General features: G+C 35.6%; 1 protein-coding gene across 1 annotated transcript in view; it reads left to right on the top strand.

The window, feature by feature from the left end:
- LOC125679653 (hemicentin-1-like) overlaps positions 1-26,056 on the top strand; it is a 41,768-nt gene that overhangs the window by 9,471 nt on the left and 6,241 nt on the right. The window contains exons 2-7 of the mRNA XM_056156199.1: positions 2,414-2,683; positions 2,826-3,101; positions 4,069-4,344; positions 21,078-21,353; positions 22,863-23,138; positions 24,346-24,606. Coding sequence (XP_056012174.1) covers positions 2,584-2,683; positions 2,826-3,101; positions 4,069-4,344; positions 21,078-21,353; positions 22,863-23,138; positions 24,346-24,606 — 1,465 coding nt within the window. The 5' untranslated portion in view covers positions 2,414-2,583. The remainder of the gene's footprint in view (positions 1-2,413; positions 2,684-2,825; positions 3,102-4,068; positions 4,345-21,077; positions 21,354-22,862; positions 23,139-24,345; positions 24,607-26,056) is intronic.

Below are 26,056 nucleotides of genomic sequence, written 5' to 3'. Positions count from 1 at the left end.
CATATAGGTGAAAAATTCTCGAGCGAGACGTTAAGCAAGATAAAATCAATCAATCAATAGAAATATTCCCTATTTAATATCTCAAAATCAAAATTTCAAGTTCTGTATATAGGTTTCTTATGGCAGGATCTTCAAATCATACTATGAGCAATGACCTAATGACATTGGACGTATCCAGAACAGTAAGATTTTGTGAATTCACTTTCAGTTATGCTGTGATTCTTTGGGGGCTAGGTTCATTGCCAGACATATTACCGTTTTGCTAATTTGCATAATTCGCCATTTTGAATTCCAGATAGCCGATTGCCATACAAAGGAATATATAAGAAAAAATATTTAACATCAATTGCCCATGTTACATACCTTGAATTTCTAAAATCCTAAAGAGAAGTTACATTCACAAAGGAATTACTTCTGTTTCCCAAAAACGGCAATAAAATATGTACATGTATAAAAGTGAAGGTTCCCAGAACAATTTAAAACACGAGGCGGAAAATCACCATATTTCCAATTACTTTTCATAGAAAAAGATAGCAAAATGCTACATAGTGTCAACTTCAAACAAACATAACAAATCGTCTGCTCATTGTTTGGAAAATCCTAAAGGTATTTATAGAAACTGTTCCATAGATAAACGTTGGATAATGTTTTCGACATTCTTCCTTGATTTTTCAATGTTCCTCGCTTGATTAAAAATGACGACCTCGGTGCTTTTTCACTGGCGAACCAAAGTACAATACTATTAACCCAAGAAGTGAACTTATGTACTTATCATTCTATCTGCCGGTAGGTGACATATTATTAAAGTTCGATAACTCCACTAGACTTCTGTTCATATTAATAGATTTTCCCTAGGTCTAAATTTAGAAAGCTATGAGAGAGATATAGAGAGGGAGGGGGTGTATGTGACTTAACAGCTGGTTTGCTGTGTATTTGCATTTGATGTTTGGCATTTAGTGCAATTTGTGAATATTAAACTTCACTGATTCTTGCCAGTTATGTTTATTGTCATAGACCACTTTGGAAATGGATGGAACGGTAGTTTGTATGTGGGATGGGGGTGATCCATGCATATAGGCCTAGTGTAGTACTGCCCTCTTAATCAATTAAATACAAATACCGATGGATTCCATAGTGTTCCGATTCGTGAAGAATTACATTGGTGATAACCCAAACTTCGCATACAATTCAATGATTTGAATTTGAGCCACTTTTGATGTCGTCATTTTTTTTTTCGAATGCAGGCAAGACTCTAACAAATATAAACACATATTTTCTTAAAATCCGCCACAATAAAGAAAGTTGGAGACAGAGATAAGAAATCGCTGTTACCGGTATATAAATGTTTCTTTGACTTGATGTTCGGACCAGTATATTTCCGCACCAGAAAAGCTTTCCGCGAATACCTGCAGTTTTTGCCCCTACGCGGCATATCTGATGTGGTTTCAATTTCCATTTAATACCCATTCAAATCAGTACAAAAACCAATAATTTCGCATTTGTTAAAAATTAATACTTCTATGTGTGATACAATTGTCCCTACTCAAAACATCGCTTGGGGAGAACTCTTGTATATTACGTCAAAATTAATGTCAAAGTTGGTGACGTCGACAGTTTAATATAGAGTTTTCCGTTGATTATATGACAGCTGCTATGGTAGATAAAGGATAACAATTGTCATTTTCATAAATGACACATTATAAAATACCAGATTTAGTATTTTGTTAAATTTTCTTGACAGTGCAGATTTTGGCTAAAACTGTACCTTGTCCTTTTGAAATCTTTTTAAGTTCGAACAATATTTTAAGAGATGAATCTACATGTACATACCAGTAGTTATTAGCCTATTGAATTATGTATTCTCCTCGTTTTTCTTTCTCATAGTCATAGAACTCTAAATAGCTTGTTTATTAAAAATACCGTATTCACGACGTCGTCACATACATGTGCATTCAAACGTCATTGAAAGCAATATTGATTATGACGTCACAGCTCATGAATAATAATGTCCAACATATTTCTGGTTATGTGGGTCAATGTATGGTAAAAATATTTCATGAAAATATAGATTGATAAAACACCTTTAAAACTCTCAAAAGATGAACAATGGCCAAGGTAACTTGTGTGAGCGATGTGGCCCATTAACCACTTCTTTAAAGCTTGTGACAGGGGCAGAGGGATTGAAATGAGTTTAATAACAGGAAAGTAGTCAGAGAAAACATTAAAGAAGTAATAATTTGTATAGGTTAAATTTACAATAAACTGAAGAAATAATGTTACGAAAGATGAAAACTCGTTGATTTGCATTGGAAACCAGTCAAGAGGCTACTTCAAGTTTAACAGAGTGATTTTATACGGTTTTTGGTATGATTGTGTAGCAAAGAGCCATACATTCAGCTAGTTTTATATTTAGATGGACCCACCAATGTGACAATTCAGTTAACCAGCGACCGTGAGGAATTATGGGAAGGGGATGGAAAAATAACCATCACTTGTAATGCTGACTGTAATCCACGATGTAACTATTGGACGTTATATCGCAACGGACGCTCGTTATATTCCGGACAGACGAAAGTGCTCACCATGGATCGGACAAACTCGGGGCAGTACAGCTGCGCAGCCAGGAAGTCTGTGCGGGGGATTAATGTAAAGTCTTCTAACACAGTCAGACTTCATATCAAATGTACGTCAAACATCAATGATACTTATTATATTGCAGAATATATCTAATCAAAATTTACGTTTACTACATAAGTTTTATCTTTACAAAAACAGTGAAGCATGATTGGAAAATGAGAATTACCTGAATGATATGAATATTACAGATATGACTGTCAGGTTATCATCCATAGAGAAGACGATTTCACTTGAGGTAAACCGTAACTTTCCATCCAATGTTGTGTGTACCATTGACTGTAACTATGAAGGCTGTAATTCTTCTACAATCATGGTTCTGAGGAATTCCGAGGTCTACAATACGATTCACACTAATCAGAGCATATTTCCAAGTCGACAAGCGCTTATTTCAGATGACGGAATTTATAAATGTAAATTATCTGACAACACCGAATCACATGAAAACCTTCAACTGGCCATTCTCTGTGAGTCATGTTTCTTTCTCTAGATAATGAGTACAACGTGCAAATTGTATCACAATGTTTTTAACCGAGACCGGGTTTAAATCAGTACCTATCGGCCTGGAGGTTATAAAACTTTTTGAAGCATGTTTTCATACTCAAATTCCGTGCTCTAAATTGTACTTATACTCAACAGTGAAGGATATAAAACTTTTATAGAATAATTTTCATACTCAAATTAAGTGCATGCTCAAGATTTTTCGAGTATGCTTTGTAGCTGTTTGAGTTGTACTCAAAACAAACATGGCTGAGTTTGAGTACGAGCATCGTAAAGTTTGATAACCGAAGACCGAGACCTGATTTTAACCAGTACCGATCAGGTGTCTCCTATCATGGCGTGTTTTGTTTGTGACAAACTCTCAATCACTGACAACTAGAGATGAACAGCTATATACAGCCCAAATCACTTGAGTACTAACGACTTGGATTTTATCAACTTTACTATAGAATAAAATATATCAATGTATTACAAAGCCTTTGTTTCTAGTTAAACGTATCGTCGACTCTACATGTATATATACAATTCAAGGTGAATCCCTATAAACGGCAGATCAACCAGGAATATATTGTTGTTAAATTGAAAAACAATACAGGGATAATGAAACGATAGAATACAAGTCTGTTTTACCACATCCGCGAAATTGTGACCTTGCGGACTAATCTGGAAATATAATTTATTCACAGAATAATGACCCCGCGGACAAATGTGCGTCTACAGTGGGTACTATGTCGGTAGCACGAAAGGTCACCCCGGTGTTCGATCATTTAGCAATATTCAGATCAATATCTAATGATCAGGAAAATTAAACATAATTCACTACATGTCTATGAAAGACTGGGGCGTTATTATTTGCGTTCGTTTGTCTTTATATACTATTATAGTTGATACATGTATGTGAATAAATCTAAAACACATTTTTGATCATGAAAGATGGACCAAGAAACGTCAGCATTATGAAGGTCAGGAGAAATGCTGATGCTGCAATTGTTCTGAGAGAAAGGGATCCCAGTACTTGGCTGACATGTTCAACAGACTGCAATCCAGAATGTAAGACATCGTGGTATAAAGATGGGCAACTGCTGTCTCATCAACAACACAAGACCTTAAATATTAGATCCTATAGATGGAATTCTGGAAACTATAAATGTGAAGCAAGTGGAATTGAAGGAACTGTATCTTCTACACAAGTGAAAATAACAGTTCAATGTAAGTATCATTTGTGTGTAACGATCTCTTTAGGCTTTCATCTACAGGTATATCTAATGTAAGGGATACCGTGATATCATTACGAATTTGATGTATTCAAAGCTTGACATCATTCACATACTACTGAGAGTCAGGTCCGATACTGGTGTATACATTGAAACTTATCTAATCCGACATACACTAGGAAACACTTTTTGTTGAATTTTTCAGTGTATTGGATAAACAATGTAAACAATAATAATATAGAATTGAGAATGAAATTAAGAGTCAGGATGTCCAGTAAAACGGGTTACAGAGGTATCGAATCAGGCAGTTTTCACTGCATAACGAATACCTACTGTGTACTCTGAATTCTAAAATTCAAAATATCTTCGTCTTCCTTCAATTTCTTAAATATTCAAATGAGAAGAATCCATACTTCTACAATAATTTTGGGAAATGCATTCTTATTATAAGTTTCAGATGTTTCAAATACACGTTGTGTCTTTAACTTTATTAAGGAACTTCACAAATGGATGTTGATTTTGTCATACGTAATTGATTATTTGAGTGAAATATATCGCATTATTGTAATAATATCATGAGTATAAACTTATAACTGAGCCGTTGTTTCACCTGAGCTGAAACCTCAAGTGAGCTTTTCTGATCGCCTATCATCCGTCGTTTGTCCGTCCGTCTGTAAACCTTTTTACATTTTCGACTTCTTCTTCAGAACTACTGAACCAATTTCAACCACACTTGATTAAAAGCATGCTTGGATATTGGGCTTTCAATTTTGTTCAAATGAAGGGCTATGTCTCCTTCAAAGGGGAGATAATCACAAAAATGCAAAAATAGGGTGAGATCTTTTAAAAATCTTCTCAAGAACCAATGAGCCAGAAAAGCTGAGATTTACATGAAAGCTTCCAAACATAGTGCAGATTTCAGTTTGTTAAAATCATGGCCCCCGGAGGAATTATGGGGTCACAATAGGGAATCAAAGTTTTGCATACAAATATATAGGAATTTTTTTTAAAAATCTTCTTCACAAGAACCACTGAGCCATAAAAGCTGACATTTGCATCAAAGCTCCCTGACATAATGCAGATTCAAGTTTGTGAAAATCATGGCCCCCGGGGGTATGATGGGGCCACAATAGGGGAACAAAGTTTTACATACAAATATATATGGAAAATCTTTAAAAATCTTCTCAAGAACCACTGAGCCAAAACATCTTATATTTACATGAAAGTTTCGTGACATAGTGCAGATTCAAGTTTGTTAAACTCCTGATCCCCGAGGTTAGGATGGGACCACAATAGGGGAGAAAAGTTTTACATACAAATATATTAGGAAAATCATTAGAAATCTTCCTCTGAATAATCGCAGGGCTAGAAAAGCTGATATTTACATGAAAGCTTCCTGACACAGTGCTGATTCAAGTTTGTTAAAATCATGGCCGCCTGGGGTAGGATAGGGTCACTATTGGGGATAAAAGTTTTACATACTAATACATGTATATAGAGAAAATCTTCTTTGCAATAACTATTGGGTCAAAGAAGTTTACATCTACATAAAAGCTTTCTGACAGAGTGAAGATTAAATTTTGTAAAAATCATGGCCCCCTGGGGGTAGGATGCCACATCTTACCCCCACAATAGAGGATGAAAGTTTTACATACTAACATATATATTTGAAAATTTTAATGAAATTTACATGAAAGCTTCCTGACACAATGCAAATTCAATTTTGTAAAGCTCATATTCCCCGGGGGTAGTTGACTCAGGTGAGAAATGTGCCATTGGTCCTCTTGTTGAATGCAAGGTGAAGATAACGAACAGTGATCAATCTCATAACTCCTACAAGCAATACAAAATAGATAGTTGGGCAAACACAGACCCCTGGACACACCAGAGATGGGATCAGGTGCCTAGGAGGAGTAACCATCCCCTGTTGACCGGTCACACCCGCCGTGAGCCCCATATCATGATAGGTAAACGGAGTTATCCGCAGTCAAAATCAGTGTGCCAACAACGGCTTAACAATCCGTATGAAACACGTCAGACAGCATTTGACCCAATGCAAGGTTGTATTGACGAACTAGATCGTTATAACGACCATAGAATTTGCGAAATGCTGACTTCAATCGAGACTGTTGAAATCCCTGTACCATCAACTTGTTTGTCAGTAGCTTACCTCGATTTAAAAACTGACTATACCCAGAACAAGCTCTTGCATATCGAATCTATTTTCAGAGAATTATGATTGAAAAATATTTTCTAATTATTTTTTACGTTTCGGGACGAGATCAATAGCTGAATTTTTAACAAAATAATAAATTCACATAATTTTCATCGAGACCCCCTCCCCCAAACGAGTTAGAATAGGTCCTTAGTAACCCCTTGCTTGTCGTAAGAGGCGACTAAATGGGGCGGTCCTTCGGATGAGACCGCGAAAACCGAGGTCCTGTGTCAATGCGGGTGTGGCACGATAAAGATCCCTCCCTGCTCAATGGCCATAAGCGCCGAGCATAGGCCTAAATTTTGCAGCCCTTCACCGGCAATGGTGACGTCTCCATATGAGTGAAATATTCTAGAGAGAGACGTAAAACAATATTTCATCAATCAATCCTCCTAAATGAATTTTGTGTTTCATCTGAAATCGATCTTTTGATCTTACCCCTGATACTATATCTACATTATCCATTGATTGTTTCGATGTACTTTAGGTTATAACGTGGGAATAGGCCTGAACTTTACTTCTTTCTACCCTATATTTACCCCTCATGCAAATAGTAACACCTGTAAAGAAGAAAATTCAAGCATACTGGGCGACTACATATGCCAGAAGTGTTATAAATTAAATAAGAATTCTGAAAAAATACTTAAGATCTCTTAGTAAACTAAGGTCCCCGGGGGCCTTGGTTTTAACAAACTTGAATCTGCACTATGTCAGCAAGCTTTCATGTAAATTTATTACTTTCATAGTCCAGTGGATTTTGAAAAGAAGATATTTAAAGATTTTCTTCCTATATATATGTATGTGAAACTTTGATCCCCTACTGTAGCCCCATCCTACCCCCTGAGAGCCATGATTTTAACAAACCTGAATACACAATGTCAGGATGCTTTCATGTAAATTTATGCTTCCCTGATCCAGTGGTTCTTACCACTGGAGCCATGATTTTAACAAACTCTAATCTGCACTTTGTCAAAAAACTATCATGCAAATGTATACTTCTTTGGCCCAATGGTTCTTGAGAAGATTTTTAGGCCACCTGAATTGACCTATTGCAATTGGTTTTCGTCCGTCGTCATGCGTTAACAACTGAACATTTTCAACTTCTTGATAACTATTATTCCAATTCTTTTAAAATTTGGTATGAAGCATCTTTGGGACCAAGGGGACATAAATTGTAAATTTCAGGAGTCCTACACCCCTGGGGCCTAGGGGCGGAACAAAAACTGCCCAAAAGTTACCAATTTTCAAAACGTTTCTTCTCAAGAACCACACACATGAAAGGCGAAGATAACGAACAGTGATCACATGGTGATTTAGAGAAAGAAGTCCTCTACCAAAATAGTACATTTCATAAACCCCGGGGTATTGGTTCTGACTCCAAGGTGGGGCCAAACTTACTATATAGTGTTGATGTGTAAAACACTTGAATAACATCTTCTTTAGTGCTATTGATACTATATTGAAATTAAAAAGATATTTAGAAAAAAAAGCAGGTAGTTTTTTTTTATACTAAAACTGTAAAGTTGATGATCCCTGAGGTGGGGATTTTGGTATTAAAGTGGGGCCAAAATGCTCAGTTATCAAATGTGCAAACAATAGAAATTTTAACTTTTTGTTGATAATTATCATTTCAATTCTTTTCAAATTTGGTAGGAAGGTCTTTGGAACAAGCTGGACATAAATTGTAAGTTTCAGGATTCCTGCATCCACGAGGCCTTAGGCACGGGACAAAAATGCACAAACTTGAAAACTTTTCAAAAAGAAAATTCTCTAGAACTGAAAGACAAACTAAATGCATAATGATGTAGAGCAGGAAGTTCCCTATCATACTTGTAAATTGTGACCCCAGAGCGGGACCAAACCTACTATATCATGTATATGTGTAAACACTTAAATAATATCTTCTTTAGTGCTATTGATATTTATTTGAAAACCATTGAATGGATATTTAGAAAAAAGCACAGAGCCCTTGACCAAAATTGTAAATTTGATGATCCCAGGAGTAGGGGTTTTGGTATCAGGGTGGGGCCAAAATGGTCAGTTATTAAATGTATGAACAATAGAAATGCGTAACGTCTCGATAGCTATTATTCCAATTCATTTCAAATTTTGTATTAAACATCTTTAGAACAAGGAGGACATACATCGTAAATTTCAGAATACCTGCACCCTTTGGTCTTAGGGGCGGGGCAAAAACCCATCATGTTATACTTAACTTAATTGTGTCGTATAGCTGTCAGGATGGCCCCTCTAATGTTCCGAAAATATTTTGGCATGCCAAACTGCCAATTGAAGTGTACCCCGTCTACATAATTACTATCCATAGATTTCTTCACCCCTTTGATTTTCCAGTATGTTATGGCACTGTTTGGTGCGCGAGACAATTCTGCCTTTAGTAACTTGTTTACCTCTCTCACGTTCTCATTGTATTGCGAAGGTTGTACCACACGAGTTACTTCCCTTGGCAACAGTTGACACACAAACACTTGTTTGAAGTTATATCGCACTTTCCACACCTGTGCCATCGCAATGAGTTTAAAAATCACTTCCTGGGGCGTAATATCTAGGGAGTCCATATCATTCCCCCCAATCTGAATTATCAGGCATTTGGGCGACGCTCCCACAGTGTTGATGAATGAATTCAATTTCTTCACATCCCTTGAATTTGTAATGTTTCCCCCGCTTATCCCATACAAGTGTGTTTTAACATTTACATTATTCAAGTTAAAGTTTTTGAGCTCAAGTTTGCTCTGCATATAGGATCGTAAACGTTTCACGTGGGAACTTCCAATGACTACAACATCCATGCCGATTTCCTCGGTAATATCGAATTAATGTTTACCTATATCAGTCCCAGGTTAACTCTGGTTAGCATCCGATGACACTCAAACAGGTACACTCAGATATATGCAACACAAATTGACTTACATGTGCTCTGGCTATAGGCCCTAATGATCTTCAGAAATGAAATTTTGTTTACTCTGGACTTGTCCAGCCATTCATTTAGAAATTTCTAGAATGCGCCAATATGCTCCCTCTATATGCAAAGTTGATTAACTCAACAATCAAAATTACCTCCCCTTGCACTAAACATGAACAGTACAAGAGAGATAACTCTAATAAGATATACAAGCCTACAGTTTGCCAAAAATTAGTTTATTTCATAAACTCTATTATTTACCATTAACTGCCAGTGCCCGTGGTGGCAATATAAAGAATTCACCATTACTGGTAATTCGCTGAGCAATCAAAAGAGATTCTGACCATTTGAATAATTTATCCAGTCCGTCACACTTCAATGCATCGCTCAAGTGTGAAGACATTTTACATTATCATCGGGCATAAAACCTATATAATTCGACCAATTGTTTGTGGAAATCGGAGATATATGGCATTATGCATGGTTAGTATTATAACGGGGAAAATCTATTCTCGGGATTTTTAGGCAATAATTTAAAATTAAAAAAAAAAAACCTTTAAGGGATTAAAATATTTATACTATTATACAAGTTTGTTCATTGTTTACTGTCATGATCGGAAAAGAAAAAATAGAATTTCAATTATTAACCGCGCAACATGATTGAGATATATAGCATAATAAATGTACACCTATATATATATATATATATATATATATATATATATAGAAAGCACAGTGATAGCAATGAACTCTTAAATGAACATAACTGCCCTAAGTGAAGAAATATTTAATATAAACCACAGAAAATTTCACTTTATTTGGATATCCACTTCCTCCCTACCCGGGGTTGAACCCATATATATATATATATATATATATATATATATATATATATTGATTTTAGATCAGCTCTTTGGACGAATAAGGCATGTCCTAATTCGCTCCATTTTTAATTTTTAACATTGATTGGCAAGCTTAAAGACCAAAAAACATGTAGTCTGCATTGTAAATACGTTTGTAGATTAGTGTAGTTGTAGTGCTAGATGCAAGGTGAAGATAACGAACAGTGATCAATCTCATAACTCCTACAAGCAATACAAAATAGATAGTTGGGCAAACACGGGCCCCTGGACACACCAGAGGTGGGATCAGGTGCCTAGGAGGAGTAAGCATCCCCTGTATTCATATGTAGTTTTTGTTATTATTCTCTGCTGATATTGGCCACATTATGTAATTCTTTTCGTTTGTCCTGGAGAAGGGAGGGGTCGTCCCGAAAATTTGACAATCTGGTTGTTTGTGTCGTTGGTCATTTTAGTGCTTTGTATATATATATATATATATATATATATATATATATATATATATATATAATTGTTGACGAATTTTAACGAATATCTTAATTGATATTTTGGAAGTGATTCATTGTTTTGCCCATACATATTTGATTTCCCCTTCAATATCAGGCCCCACGATCATAAACTGAAAATAGACTTAAGTTAAAATTTTTACTAAATATAAATTTAGTTGAATATAGTGCCAAGAAATATCAAATAGGTTAAGTTTTCTGTAAAATAGACCAAAGTCCAAGGTAAAGATAACAAGATTAAAAACTTTGCTACAAAAGAAAAAATCATGCCACACATAATATGCAAATGGAACATCTGACACTTACAACTCAAACGTTATAAGCAGGGTTAAAGTTTCGGACAGACAGACAAAGAAAAAACGACAAAACGATATGCCCCGACTATAGTCGCAGGGGCATAACAAAAAACTAGAATTCAATCAACTTGGGAACATTTGCATGTAGATGTCATTAAGTGTGGTCCTGCTATTTATCTTAATTAATCAAATTGCTGGATATTCCAATATTACAGGGTTATTGAACTTATGTTGGTGAATACTGGCACGAGTTGGCTGTGAAAATGCATAAGATTGCGAGTGCATTTTGACAGCCAACGATTACCAATATTCAACAATATAACAAGATGAAAATATTAAAGGTTTACGGACAGACGGACGGGCGGACAGATAAACAAAGAAAGATATGACTAGAAAAGCTCAAGAGAACTATAATCCTGTCCCCAAGAACAAGTGGGCCTGACGAAACTAAAATGTGACAGATTCCTTTAAGAATGTAGATTCAACATTCTTCAAACAATGATTCTGTTCGTAGGGTGGATCCACAATAGGAGATCAAAGTTTACACCATATAGGAACACTCATCTCAGGAACAGTAGGGCTTTCATTAGGCATGTTAAGATCTAATATGCAAGCATCCTAGAGTAATGCGGATTCAAATTTGCTCACACCATGGCCGCGGGTGGTGGATGTACGATGGGGTCACAATACTGGGAACAAGTTCTATATTTGATTTTATACGTACTATTAAAACTGATCAGGCTCCATTGGCCAATGTGAAACATAATCAAATTTCAAACATAATTATCTTATCAATGAGAGTGAAGGCAGAATATCTCACAGTGATGATTCATCAGTACCCAGTTCTATATCAAAGCATTGATAAAAGAAGAAAGTTTGCATGGTGCACATTTTGGAATCAAGAAATAAGCTTTAGTAGTTTAAATGTGCACATGTACAAAACAGCAGACAAATATCATGTATTTATTACAACGTTGCAAGACTAAAACCAAAAATATACCAATGAAATTAATCAATTCTGAAAAGAAATTAATAGACCAAGCATACCATCAGTGTGCTATTTTTGGTACATGTGCGAACTAGTACATCATTTCAAAATAGGAAAGAAAATATGTTTTTCATGAACTGATGAATATATATTCAATAAAATTAATCACCTAGGTGATAGTACATGTATATATGATTAATTTCATGCGTACAAAAATATACCATCCTTCTGTTATAACTTTAGAACACTAAAGACAATACTAAATCGATAAAATCGATAAAACAACTGGGGGGAAATCATTTTGTTTACGGCAAAAACAACTTGACAGAATAAATTGTAGGCCTGACCAACTTTTAAAGTCAGAACAAAATTTCGGTTGGAGCCAAATTAGAGGCCAAAATTTGGGCGAAATTAACTTTTAGGCCAGGCCAGACCAATAGTGCCAGGCTATGTTTTATAGCATTTCGTTTACTTCTTTCCAGAACAACTTGGTCAATTTCAATTAGGATTGTCATAAACCATAAAGATTTATTGGATATTAAAATGAAGGTTCACACCTCTTTCAAATGGGGATATACTTACGAAATAACGAAAATATGGTAGCACCTTTTTAAGTTCTTCTCAAGAAACACTAGGGCAGAAAGGATAACACGTATGTGAAAGCATCCTTAAAGAATGAAACTTCAAAATGCTTCCATTCAGAGCTTCAGGGAAAAGGATGGGGCCACAAGAGGGTATCAAAATTTGAAATGGGATATATACATGTAGATAAAACTCTTTTAAATTATTCTTCTCAAGGACAGTAGGACATTCATTAGTCAAGTGTAGATACGCAAGCATACACAGGTAATACATATTCGCAACGTGGATTTAATGTTTACCGCGTTTCCGAGATGGGAAAAATACAACACGGTGTTTCACATGTATTTCAGATAAACTGCAGTCGCATTGAAAGAATCACATCAAAACTCTATAATTCACTTCATAAAGAAAATTAATTATTTTTTTTTTATTTATCAAGGCAAATACAGGTGCGTGTTGCTAAAACACTGAACGGAATGGAAAACATTACATGCAATACTATTGTGAGGAAGTCAGTATTTTGTAAAATCAAAAAGCTTATTATGAACAAGGAAATCAGAAATCACAGAGAACGGGAAGGTATCCACAGAATCGATAATTCAATTAGTTGGCCGCCGTAAAATGGCTGAAATATTGCCAAAACGGCGTAAAATCTTAATCAATCAATCAATCATGCAATGCATTTGTATTTTAAAACTATTATATTACCATGAACAATATTAAGGAAGCTCCTGTGGATATCATCCTTTTCCCGGCTTTGTCACCCCCCCCCCACCACCACCACCACCACCACCACCACCACCACCATTGTGACAGTCTGCTGTTTCACTAATAAAGAAAACAATGTGTAAGTCTAAACATACATTGTACCTAAAAAGACATGAATTAAAAGTTAATGATAAGTTATTTCCATTCTCAACCCATAGGTGACGCTGCACGTTAACACATCTGTCAATGCCAGGATTTCAAAATTATCGTAAAACGCTTTGTAAATTCTTATAACAGACGTTTAACTTTGCTTAACTTATTTATAATATTGAAGCACAGGGGCTAAGCCCGATTTGGGCCCGAACTCTGTGATACCATAAATATAGAAAGGGGTTTAACTCTGACACAGATAAAAAAAACTAACCATTCGCTTCAAATGCCTAAAAAGTCTTAAACTAGGTATGCTATGCGTAATTTGTCGTTTTCCTTGCATAGATTAATGTTTTAACTACTTGCATGCCAAATTTCAAGTCACTGGTTCTTAAAATAACAAAGATATACGTCATCGTTCTCTCGATTTCACTTGCATATTTTTACTAGGACATTTACCGGTCCAGGTCACGGAGTCGTTTCTCGCCTATGACAGCAGCGAAATTCATACTAGTATGGAAGATTTCGGACCTGTCAATTAAAATTTCACATCAATTATATGCTACTTACTTCCTCATATTTTAATAATGTTCTTCGTGTAGACGTTACACGACTTATTTTTCCTCATCAGCATCAACTGTTGACAAGAGCTGCCGTTTTAATGAACGCACTAAATAACCGATAGACTTAAAATCTCAAATACCTTAAAACTTATCAAAACATTATTCTTGTGATATTGCACTTAGAGAAGGAAATTGAACATTATTTCTTAGCTTTTTTAATTTTTTGTTTTTCTTTATTCTATTTCATTTAGATTATTATTACCCATTTCCCCCTTCTTTAAAGCTTTAGACATTTCGGGTATTTAGTGTATTCATTAAAATGTTAATGTTAATGCGCTAGATGCCTCTGGCACTGGTTGATTGTGATCGGGGTGTTTTTCTTCTTGACCGCATACATTGTACCCCTCACAGACCATGATGTGACAGGACTTGTTTCCCCGATTCATTATCGATCAATACCCCTTCCTATGACAGTTGTCGCATGACGATTTCGTGATTGGATACCCCGGGTTACTGATACGCATTTGGTTCAAGTTTTAAAAAATTTATTTCATTTTTATGAACTAGTAAGATGGAAACGGTATATCTTTCTTTATTCAGTCGAACCACTTAAATTCTTGTTCAAGAAAATTTTCTGGAGCACGCCGCGAGGCTACAGCTGGCGAATGGGCACGTCTTTCCGGGACAGTAGAGATATTGGTCGGGGGCATATGGTTCTGGGCATCCGAACTTTAAACGTTTGGGTGATTTGGGTTGTGCACAAAAGTCCTCTATACAATGCTGATTCAATTTAGCTTTTGTGCTTGGCGTTGGCAAATTTACAATACCTTCCAACAACATGCGTCTGTACACCGGAGGGATGTTCATCCCCTCCACTTCGTAGGGTCTCAGATACTTTAAGGTGACATCGCCTTTAGCGGCTAATTTTATTAATTCTTCCTCACAACGTACACGGCCGTGGTCAATCTCGCGCATGTAATTCTCTAATCCTTCCATAACGATGCGTTATCCTGAAATGATCTAATACCGCGGAGAAGTGGGTGGGCAGCAATCGGCCAATTAAAATGCTTGTTTTATAGAATGTAACCCGCGATTCAACCTGATCAACTGTCAAATCCAATAGTGTTGTCGTAGTGTATACGTTTAAGCGAGATTTGCGATAAATCGTGCAGAAGATATTTAATAGGCTAAATTTTCTTACGAGTAGGTCAAAATCCAAGGTCACGAGATAAGAGACATTGATAGGAAACGAGGTTTGGTCACAATGAATGTACACTGTACAGTGCTCCCTCGATATATTGCCAACTTTTGATTAAGAACAAAGTGGGCAATAAAGAGTGTGTGGCAATATAAAGAATTCACCATTACTGGTAAATAATTTAATTCTTATTGTATCCTTGTCTCTGATTGGTCAAATTCCAATTGAGGAACGCAGGTTATTTTTGTATAACCTGGTTTGGTATGGGAACACACCCCCTTGACAACAAGAAGCCGGAGCTAATTTTCTCTCTCTCTCTCTAAATTTACATCGCAGCACTGTTTTCAGCTTTCTATGGAATAGAAAGTCAACGTGTACAATAAGATACTTCGGTTTGATACACATATTTGTTTTCTCGTTGTCAATTAGCAGATCTACTTGTACGCTAATCACTGTTGTAAATCATCTTTCTCTGTATGATGATCGAAAAATTTTAAAATAGATTAAAACAAAGATATTATATTCGAATTAATGTTTTACCAAGTAAGAATCGTCCTGTTCATTTTCAAATACATTTTTCACTGGGGAAAGGGGGGGGGGGGTGTTTCTATGCTGATCCTCCTTTCAACAAAGCAAACAAAAAAATCATACGTCACATTTTACCACATACCGTCAATCACATTGACATGTGAATCGCGATTTGTCACTTGCTTACATATTTTCTTGTGTTATATTTACTATTAGTGACAACTTTGCATTAAAGGGTAAGTTTTCATGTAGTAGAATTTTTCACAGAGTTAAAAGCCGCCAGTTATTGCATTTTCTAATATATGAAGACTTAATTTGGGTAGTCTAATTTTAATTAGATTGAGTACATCAAGGCCTAAACATTACGGCAATTTCCCGTATTTTCTCAATCTGTCGGAGATGAGCGACTTCAAAGTCGATCTCTAAAGGGCAGCGAAATACACATTGCATGCATAGTCTACACATATGTTCTGTCATGACAAATTTCACCTTCGATACAATAATTTAATAAATAGGCTAGGCTCTGTTGAACTAAGACAAATTGACAACAAGTTAAGATGGCGACCTTCTATAGCTACATGTAGACGCTTCGTCGTTGTTGCTAAGTGAATCATTGCGCGGTTCAGTTGACTTGTATTTTTCCGAGTTATGTACATGTTGGTAAACGAAGGTTAGTATCTTTGTCTCCTGCATTAAATTATAAGGAATGATTTTAATTCTGGGGTAAGTTATACGAGTATAACCTGGTTTGGGTCGGTTTACGCTTTTTTATAATCCTCTTCGCGGATCTGAAGCGGCTCAATTTCGCGGACATGAGCAGTCAAAAGAGGTCCAGCCATATAATTCATTTGGACTACGTTCTGTATAAACATTTAGACAATCTTGCGTTTTATTCAACAATTATTTGTAATTAATTTCATCACCGGAATAGCTTGTCCAGCCCGTCACACTTCAACGCATCGCTCATGTATGCAGTCGATATTTGACCTTATTATCAAGCGTAAAATCTATATAATTCGACCAATTGTTTGTGAAATTCGGAGATATACGGCATTATGCGGGGTTAGCATTATAACGTAGAGAAATATGTTCTTCGTATTTTTAGGCCATAAGCAGGAGTGGCATTATAACGGGGGCAATCTATCGAGGGAGCACTGTATATATGACATATGAGAGCCCTATTACTCATTATATTTAAAAATAATAAATTTAAAGGTTTTAAATTTCGCTCAAACTCCATGGTCACAATCACAAGCCCAAAGATCATGCATCATATGTAACTTAATCGTTGATTGAATGTAAAGAACGTAACACTTTACCGATATCAGATAAATATTACCGACAGTTATTGTCGAAGTAGAACATGCTTCGTTTAATTTTGTTCAGTCTTCCTTTCGTTTCCAATGCAAAATTTCGGCTAATATATTTTATCCTGTTACTTTATAAAGTCTAGCAGTGGACAACTTGGGAAGGCGAGACAGCTGGCGGTGCTGGGAATGCCATTAAAAGCGTTTTTAGAACCACCCGAAAAAATGGGTAGGGGTTCCCCAGAACATTAGTTTTATTAAGAGATTTGACGCGTTTATCATTGCGGATATTCAAAAATGGCGAGTTCATAATTTTATTTCTACCCCATCATACAAATTTCGTAGAGATCGGACAACATTGAAAAACCGACACGTTGGGCAGGGATGTCCTAAAGACTGAAGTTGGTAAAAACATTTTTTTTAAAGTAACAGAAATTTCAACTGAATCTGCAATACAAGCTAAAACTAATCATAGTTATAAACCGCGTAGATGTTTTCGAGGGGTTATATGGATCGGGAAAGTGAGCATTTCTATGTGTTTGTGAGGGGAGTTAAATAAACATCAATATATTGTAAAATAGAAACAACTTCAGTTGTATTTCTGGAAAGGACATTAAGGCATGACTGAATTATACAAAATCAAAGAATTAACCTTTAGGGATTTAAAAATATATATACTATTATATAAGCTTATTCATTGTTACTGCGATCATGCGATTGCCCAAGAAAAAGTGAATGCCAATTATTAGCCACGCAATATCATAGAGATATATACATGTAACGCAATAAATGAACACGTACATATGTGTATATATATATATATATATATATATATATATATATATATATACCCACCATACTCTCCATATGTAGCCCCGTGCGACTTTTTTCCTTTTCCAAAACTCCAGACGTTCCTATCTGGTCGTCGTTACAAGTCAATGTATTAATTGATATATGTATTTTGTAAATGATTCATTCTTTCTTCCGTGCATATTTGATTTCCCCTTCAATACCAGGAGTTCTGAATAATACATGAAAAGTAAATGAATAAAGTTGTTGAATGACGTCGCAAATATTTGATGGTTTTTATCAAACTGTAACATCTTTTTCTTTAAAAACAAAAACGAGCTCGATTACCCCATAATTTATTTTTTTCATAAATATTTTTCAAATTGTTTTTCATTTGCTTTGATATCGATATTATCAAGATGAACAGCACCAAATTCTATCTATTTTAAGTTGAATTATGCAATGAATAAAGTCAATCACTATTATTTTCTTCATAATGCAAGGTGAAGATAACGAACAGTGATCAATCTCATAACTCCTACAAGCAGTACAAAATAGATAGTTGGGCAAACGGAAACGGAAAACGGTGTCCCTATTGTTCAAACAATGGTATGTGGAAGACGTATATACTAAAACAAAATGTGCTGTTAAATGAAAAACATTTTTCACACAGTAGTATACACGTTGTCAAGATGCATATATGTCAAATTTCAGGTAGGGTTTTCGAGTGAGAAGAAAAGATCGGAAAAACCCGAGACATACGTTAAATATAGTTCAAGAAATATTAAATAGGTTAAGGTTTCTGTAAAATAGACCAAAGTGGAAGGTCAAGATAACAAAATTAAAAACTTTGCAACCAAAGAAAATGTCATGTCACAAAGAATATGCATATGAAACAGGGAACGCCTATCACCTACCACTCAAAAGTTAAGAACAAGGTAAAGGTTTCGGACGGAGAAAGACAAAATGATATGCCCCTGACTATAGTTGCAGGGGCATAACAAAAAACTAGAATCCACTCAACTTGGGAACGTTTGCATGTGGATTTCATTAAGTGTGGTCCTGCTATTTATTTTGATTAATCAAATTACTGGATATTCCAATATAGAAAATTGATACCCAATTGTGGCCCCATCCTAAACCGAAGGGCATGAGTTCAAAAACAAAACTTAAAAATCTACTCTAAAACAGGAAACTGTCCATTAAATTTCAATTTCTCTTGCCCAACAGTTCTTGAGAAGAACACTTTTACAGATTTTCCCAATATCTCTGAATTTTTAACCCCTATTGTGGCCCCACACTACCCCGGAGGCTATGGTTTTTACAAAATTAAATCTGCACTACGTTTTTTGGCCCAGTGGTTCTTGAGAAGAAGATTTTCAAAGATGTTTCCTAAAAATTCGCATGTAAAACTAAAAATGGGATATTTGGACAAACTTGAATCTGCACTATTTCAAGAAGCTTTCATGTAAGTTTCGGCTTTTCTGATAAAGATGCTTTATACCAAGACTGATTGTAATTGGTCTAGTGGTTCTTGTGAAGATGAAAATATGAAATGTTTAAGAACAGACGGACGGACAGACAGATAAACAAAGAAAGATATGACTAGGAAAGCTCAGGAGAGCTATAATTTTCTCCCCAAGAACAAGTAAGTCAGATGAAACTTAGCTCCTGTGGATATCATCCTTTTCCCGGTTTGTCATTTTCTGCCCCCCCCCCCCTCCCCCGATTGTGACAGTATGCTGTTTTACAAATAAAGAAACAATATATGAGCCTAAACATACATTGTACCTTAAAAGACATGAATTATAAGTTAATGACAAGTATTTTCCATTCCCAACGCATAGGTGACGGTGCTCTTTAACACATCTGTCAATGCCCGAATTTCAAAATTCTCGTAAAACGCTTTGTAAATTCTTACACAGACGTTTAACTTCGTTTAACCTATTTATAATACAGAATTTTAAGATAAAGCCGCTTGTTGAAAAACGATTTGATTTTAATCAAATTAAAGCCCCCCCCCCCCCTTTGTTTGGTTGGTGTTGGCTACATTATTCATGCTATTCTTAAATTCCATTCCGTTTTTCGTTCCATGTTTTAGCAAAACCTAATACAGGTACACTCTACCCCCCTCCCCCTTCCCCCTCCCTCTTGAGAGGGCCTCTTAATTGTCTTCGTTAATTACATGTTATTTTTACACCGTTCGGTAATCAACGTTGAAATATGACACCCCTATCAATTTTCAACCCGGGCCAAAACTCTTAGTTTCATCGACATAGATATGTACTTCATGGATCACGTCATCATTGCAGTTCATACCCTCATTGATATTCAAAAATGAAAATTCTTTCGTTTAAATTATACAGTGTAGATATTTTCACATTATACTTTCATCTCTCGGAATTCCCAGGCGTTATAATACATGTACCATATTCATGAAGATTCATACTATTGCAGCCCATATCTATCGTTTTTCATTTCTTTTTAAACCTTCAAGCAGTATCAGGACTGATTAGGGGTAGACATGGGATGCCATAGAATTAGTGAGAGAAAAATGGTCAGACAGGTGTCAAGGAAAATCCCGGGGTGATCATGGGAGTGTTTGGAGGTGGGATAATCCAGTGTAGTGTACACACAACACTTCTCTTTAAAATGTGTATGTTCTACGTGAAAGGTGATGATAACGAACATTGATCAATCTCATAACTCCTATAAGTAGTGCAAAATACGGACCTCTGGATATACCAGAGGTGGGATCAGGTGCCTAGGAGAAGTAAGCACCCCCTGTTGACCGGTCATACCCGGCGGGAGCCCTATATCTTGATCAGGTAAATGGAGTAATCTGTAATCAAAGTCAGTGTGCGATGAATGCCCTAACAATCGTATGAAACATTTGACCCAAAATGAGTTGTATTTGCAAACTAGATTTTTTATATAATGCTGACTTTAAACGAGACTGTTGAAACCCTTATAACATCAACTTTTTTGTCAGTAGCCTGCATTGATTCATGTAAAACTTGTGTAAGATCCATGGGTTTGTTGTTTTAAAGCTGATTCTTAAGAAAATCTTTCTGTGTTTGTTGCAAAATGGCAATTATCTACTTATTCTTATTTATAGATAGTCCCAAAAATGTAACCATTCAGTATACCAGTGACACTGATGAATTATGGGAAGGGAATGGAACAATAACGATCACTTGTAACGCAGACTGTAATCCACAATGTAAGTTTTTGATGTATCGCAATGGACGCTATAGACAAAGGGTATCTTCAGAAAAGACGAAAGTGCTCACCATGAATCGGAGATACTCGGGAGGGTACAGCTGTGAAGCCTGGAATTCTGTGAGGAGGACTCCTGTAAATTCCTCTAACAGTATCACACTTGATATCAAATGTACGTCCAATATTAATTCATTTTAGATGCAGTAAATATTTACTCATAATTTGTGTTTATTACATCAGTATCCAGAAACATATAACCATATATGTTTTTCCTTTTAATATTGGAAAACAATAACACATTATCAGGATATCATGAATGATATGAATTTTACAGATAACATTGTCAGGTTATCATCAATCACGAATGATATTTCACTTGAGGTAAACCATAATCTTACATCCAATGTTGTGTGTACCATTGACTGTAACTATGAAGGCTGTGGTTCTTTTACCATCACGGTTCTGAGTAATTCCGAGGTCTACAATATGATTCACACTAACCAGAGCATATTTCCAAGTCGACAAGCACTTGTTTCAGATGACGAAATTTATAAATGTAAATTATCGGACTACACCGGGTCGACTGCATTTTTACAACTGTGCATTATATGAGTCAGTTTTCTTTATTTAGATAATGAGTACAGACTGTAAATTATAACACAGTGTTATAAAACTTTTAGGATACAGTATTACTGTATATGTATTCCTATCCCGTGATGTAGATAGTCATAGTGAATCTGCAGGCTTTGATATATGTACAACATATTCAAGTTCATTCATTAATCGTAATTCCAACTCTGACCGGGATTTTCCATCAACATTGGTGTTAAATGAATTTATATGTAAAAATAAAGTATATGCCTTTGTTAAGGATCGCACAACGGTATACTGATCTACATGTACTTACCACACACACACGGATATATATATATATTCATATATTCATTTACCTGTATATGCTCAATACGGTGCCAATTTTGATATATAGTATATATTTACGATATATCGTAATTCATTGCATTTAAGATTTACATTACAAAGTATGTTCTTCGGTATTTATGCACGTCACCAGATTTGGGTGTCGCTGATCAAAATGTGTTTTATTTGTGACAAACTCTAAACACTTGACGACTCGGGATGAACAGCTACTGCATGTACGACTCCAACACTTGAGATAGGAGTGCTATATAAACTTCATTGCTGAAGCATATAATAAAGCGGGTAGATATTTTAGAAAATATTTTGTTCTGTTTAAAAGTATTGTTGATGTATACATATATAATTGGTGTAAAATCCCTGTGAACGACAGATGAACGTCTAATTTACTGCGATGTTGATTAATTGAAATACAATGTATATATATAAAAAAACGATGAAATGTAAATCTGTTTTACCATATATAAATCCGCGAAATTGTGACCTCGCGGATTAATCTGGAGATGTAATTATTTCGCTGACGAATGACCCCGCGGTCAATTGTACGTCTACAGTAGGAAATATCATCCACGTGTTCGATCAGTTAGTAATATTCATATCAACATCCGCGTATGATTAGGAGAATTAAACATCGTACACTTCTACATATCTAAGAAAGAGTGAGACAATATCATTTTCGCTTTCTCTTATATATTGTTATGTTTAGTATATTTATGTGAATAGATCTAAAATACATTTTTGAAAGATGGACCAAAAATCGTCAAAATTATGAAGGGCAGGAGAAATGTTGATGCTGAAATTGTTCTGAGAGAGGGGTCTTATGGTACTTGGCTAACATGTTCGTCAGACTGCAATCCAACATGTAACATATCGTGGTATAGAGATCGACACGTTATGTCTCATCAACGACGCAAGACTGTTTATTTTACATCCAATAGACGGAATTCTGGAAACTATAAATGTGTAGCAAGTGGAATTAAAGAGACTGTATCTTCTAAACAAGTGAGAATAACAGTTCAATGTAAGTGTAATTTATACATGTGTATAACGATCATTTTGTCAGTTTTCCTTGTGTATATCATGAACAACTATGATATCTAGTCTAGAAAAAATATATAATAATTATGCAGAATACATTATGAAAAGAAACGGTCCGAAGGAATTATTTTATATCCGATTTTAATAACTATAAATATATATGAACATTTTATATTTTGCAAACATTTATGGACAAAAATGTCTTTTGAAATTGAAAAAAAATTCTACTCGCCCCAAACGAAGCTACGCTCCTGCTTACTGCCGTAGTAGTGAGATTTTGTTATCGTAGCAATGCCTAGCGTAACACAGGACCTGATTTTAAAGACTTGGAAAAGAAATCGTACGCTGTGATGAAAATCTTGGGTTTACCGCGTCACAGGACCGGTATATTGAACGTTTTGATTGTCTTATATTCCTAAACTTGTCCCATGTCTTGTGATTGGTCCACGGAAATCCTTAGACTAAATAGACAGGAGTCAGTGCGGACCAATAACATGACGCGTAACAAACCCATACTCTTCAACCTCCTCTTTGCGTGCCAGTGGATGACAAGAAGGCCTGGTCGATCAAACCACGCAAAATTGTGTCAAATCAAAGAGATGAGATGGGTTTTGAGTTGAAGAAACGTGTAGATTGACATCTCCCCCTGTTGCTCGCCACAATTCTCTATATAACGCTCCAATGACGTGAAAAAAGTGCCCAGAAGCCGGGACCTTCTGTTTGTATCTTTGTCTTCTGTGTTTCATCATACCGGTAGAAGGTAATCTCTAAAGGTTGAAAAACGTGAAACAATTACATAAATCGAAATTGGGATGAGATAGACAGGGAATCCATACATTATGGAGAAATTGCCACCGCAAAAGAATATCAAAAAGGGGACACAACGTCCATACTTATATGTAGGTGCCTGTGCTCGACCTCATGACATTCCGTATTCGAAACGAATGCTCTGCCATGAGCTACCGCGACAGGTACACAGTGCATACAAATATGTAAACACAATTTCGCATTTTCCTCATCAGCTATGCTATGCACGTCAAGTAACTTTTTCGTACTTTCTGTTTAGCGGGAAACATTTTCATGTGTTTCTACGTAGACTGAATCGTTCTCATATTTGACCTTTCGTTTCCTCTTGGTACGTCATTTTTAATGAACTTTAATAATGGTATTGCACTACTTCTTTCTTATAGATAAACCAATAGTAACAATTCCAAATTTTCCACGGATCGCTGCCCCTGGCTCGCTGAAGCTTAACTTTAGTGTTGACAGTTTTCCTGCATCAAATGTGACAATATTCCACAAGGAGGAGAAGTTGGAATTCTTTTCCGATTTCACGGGAAACAAAACCTATGAAATAAACATAAGTTCTTGTCTAGATGGAGGGAAATACAGAATTGTTGCTGAGAATATTATTGGAAAGCAGTCCTCCTCTAAAAACCTTACGGTTCAGTGTAAGTAACTACAGAATTATTCCAACCTGAACCAAATGTTCCTATAAACATACCTGTTGTCCCACGTAACAGACAATTCCTTACTAAATACAATAACACATCAACACCGATTATTGATTGCTACAATAGTTACAATATCATGGTTGTGTGCATGTCGATCAGAACTAGGGGTCACGTCACTGGCTATAATGTCTGTTATTGATATAAAATGTGTTGGTATTCCAAAACAGTTCTTGATTTGAATATATGATATGGCGAATTACACACAAGGATTGTACACAAGTTCCAAAGCTTAGATAAACATCTCCCTTTAAATGATTATGTAAATATTCAGAGTCTGAAAAATAGCAGGCAGATTGATACTGACGTAATGCCTATCGCGTGCATTGTCACAATTTAATGTTTGTATATCAATTTGAACCAAACATAAAACGACCAGTACCATGCATATATTGATGAAGAATCACAAAAAGCTTCAAGTTTCCTTTTCTGGGAGAGATTCATTACCCCATAATAGTAAATGAGCATTATTCATGATGGAAAATCCTGCAACTATGTATATATATATAAAAGAAATGATAGGTATCCTCTTGAAGACCACATGCAGTTTAGTCAGGGAAAGATATTATATCTATAGCAATCATGATTTAAAATACAGTTATACATCTACATTTAATTTGTGTGAATCGCATTTGAAGACGCCTTCCTACGGTACAGTAATGGGACGCTTTCTAAATGTATGTTTAACAATTCCAGTTTCTTATAACTGTTCATTGACATTATTTTCCTTATCACACGACTTATTGAGTTTCATATTCGAACGGTTAAGTACGATTTAAAAGATATTTCTAATCTGCAAAGGGTATATCGTAATCTGAAGAGTTATGATTAGGAGTTTCATTTCTTTTTTTTCCAAAACCCCTGGAATTAAATTGTTGTGAATTGTATTCATAGTCATAAGGTTAGTTCTTTCACGCCTTTTATCAACTAGCTGGTGCATATATACCCTGTTACCAAGTACAAACGATTCATTGAAGCTATTTTTGGGAGTCTTAATGCTGTTGATTAAGCCTCATCAATGTCCCCAGCACATTCCAAGGTACAATCAGATCAGAGTTGAACTGTGTATTCTAGTTACAGTCTTATGAAATATATACACAATTTCGACAATGTTTTCGTGACACAGAAAACTTCAGCTTTTTTGAAAATTCCTGTATTCTCAGAGCCTTTCTTCACCAATTCAGCCATATGGTTTGACCTCCATAGTATCAAGGACAGTTAGAAAGTTATGAGTCTGAGCTTTTCTGCTCATGACCACATTCTAACCGAATCCGGCTTTTAAAAAGTTGGTTATCATTTTTAAACTAGAAAAAATACAGCTTTAAATTTACTACTTTAAAGGGGCATCGACACGGTTCAGCTGAAAATTTATTTTTCCATTTTATTTTTT

The sequence above is a fragment of the Ostrea edulis genome, chromosome 2 (genome assembly GCF_947568905.1).
Source record: "Ostrea edulis chromosome 2, xbOstEdul1.1, whole genome shotgun sequence".
NCBI lineage: Eukaryota > Metazoa > Mollusca > Bivalvia > Ostreida > Ostreidae > Ostrea > Ostrea edulis.
The sequence above is the reverse complement of the archived record's forward strand: the minus strand, read 5'-3'. Positions and strand labels throughout refer to the sequence as shown.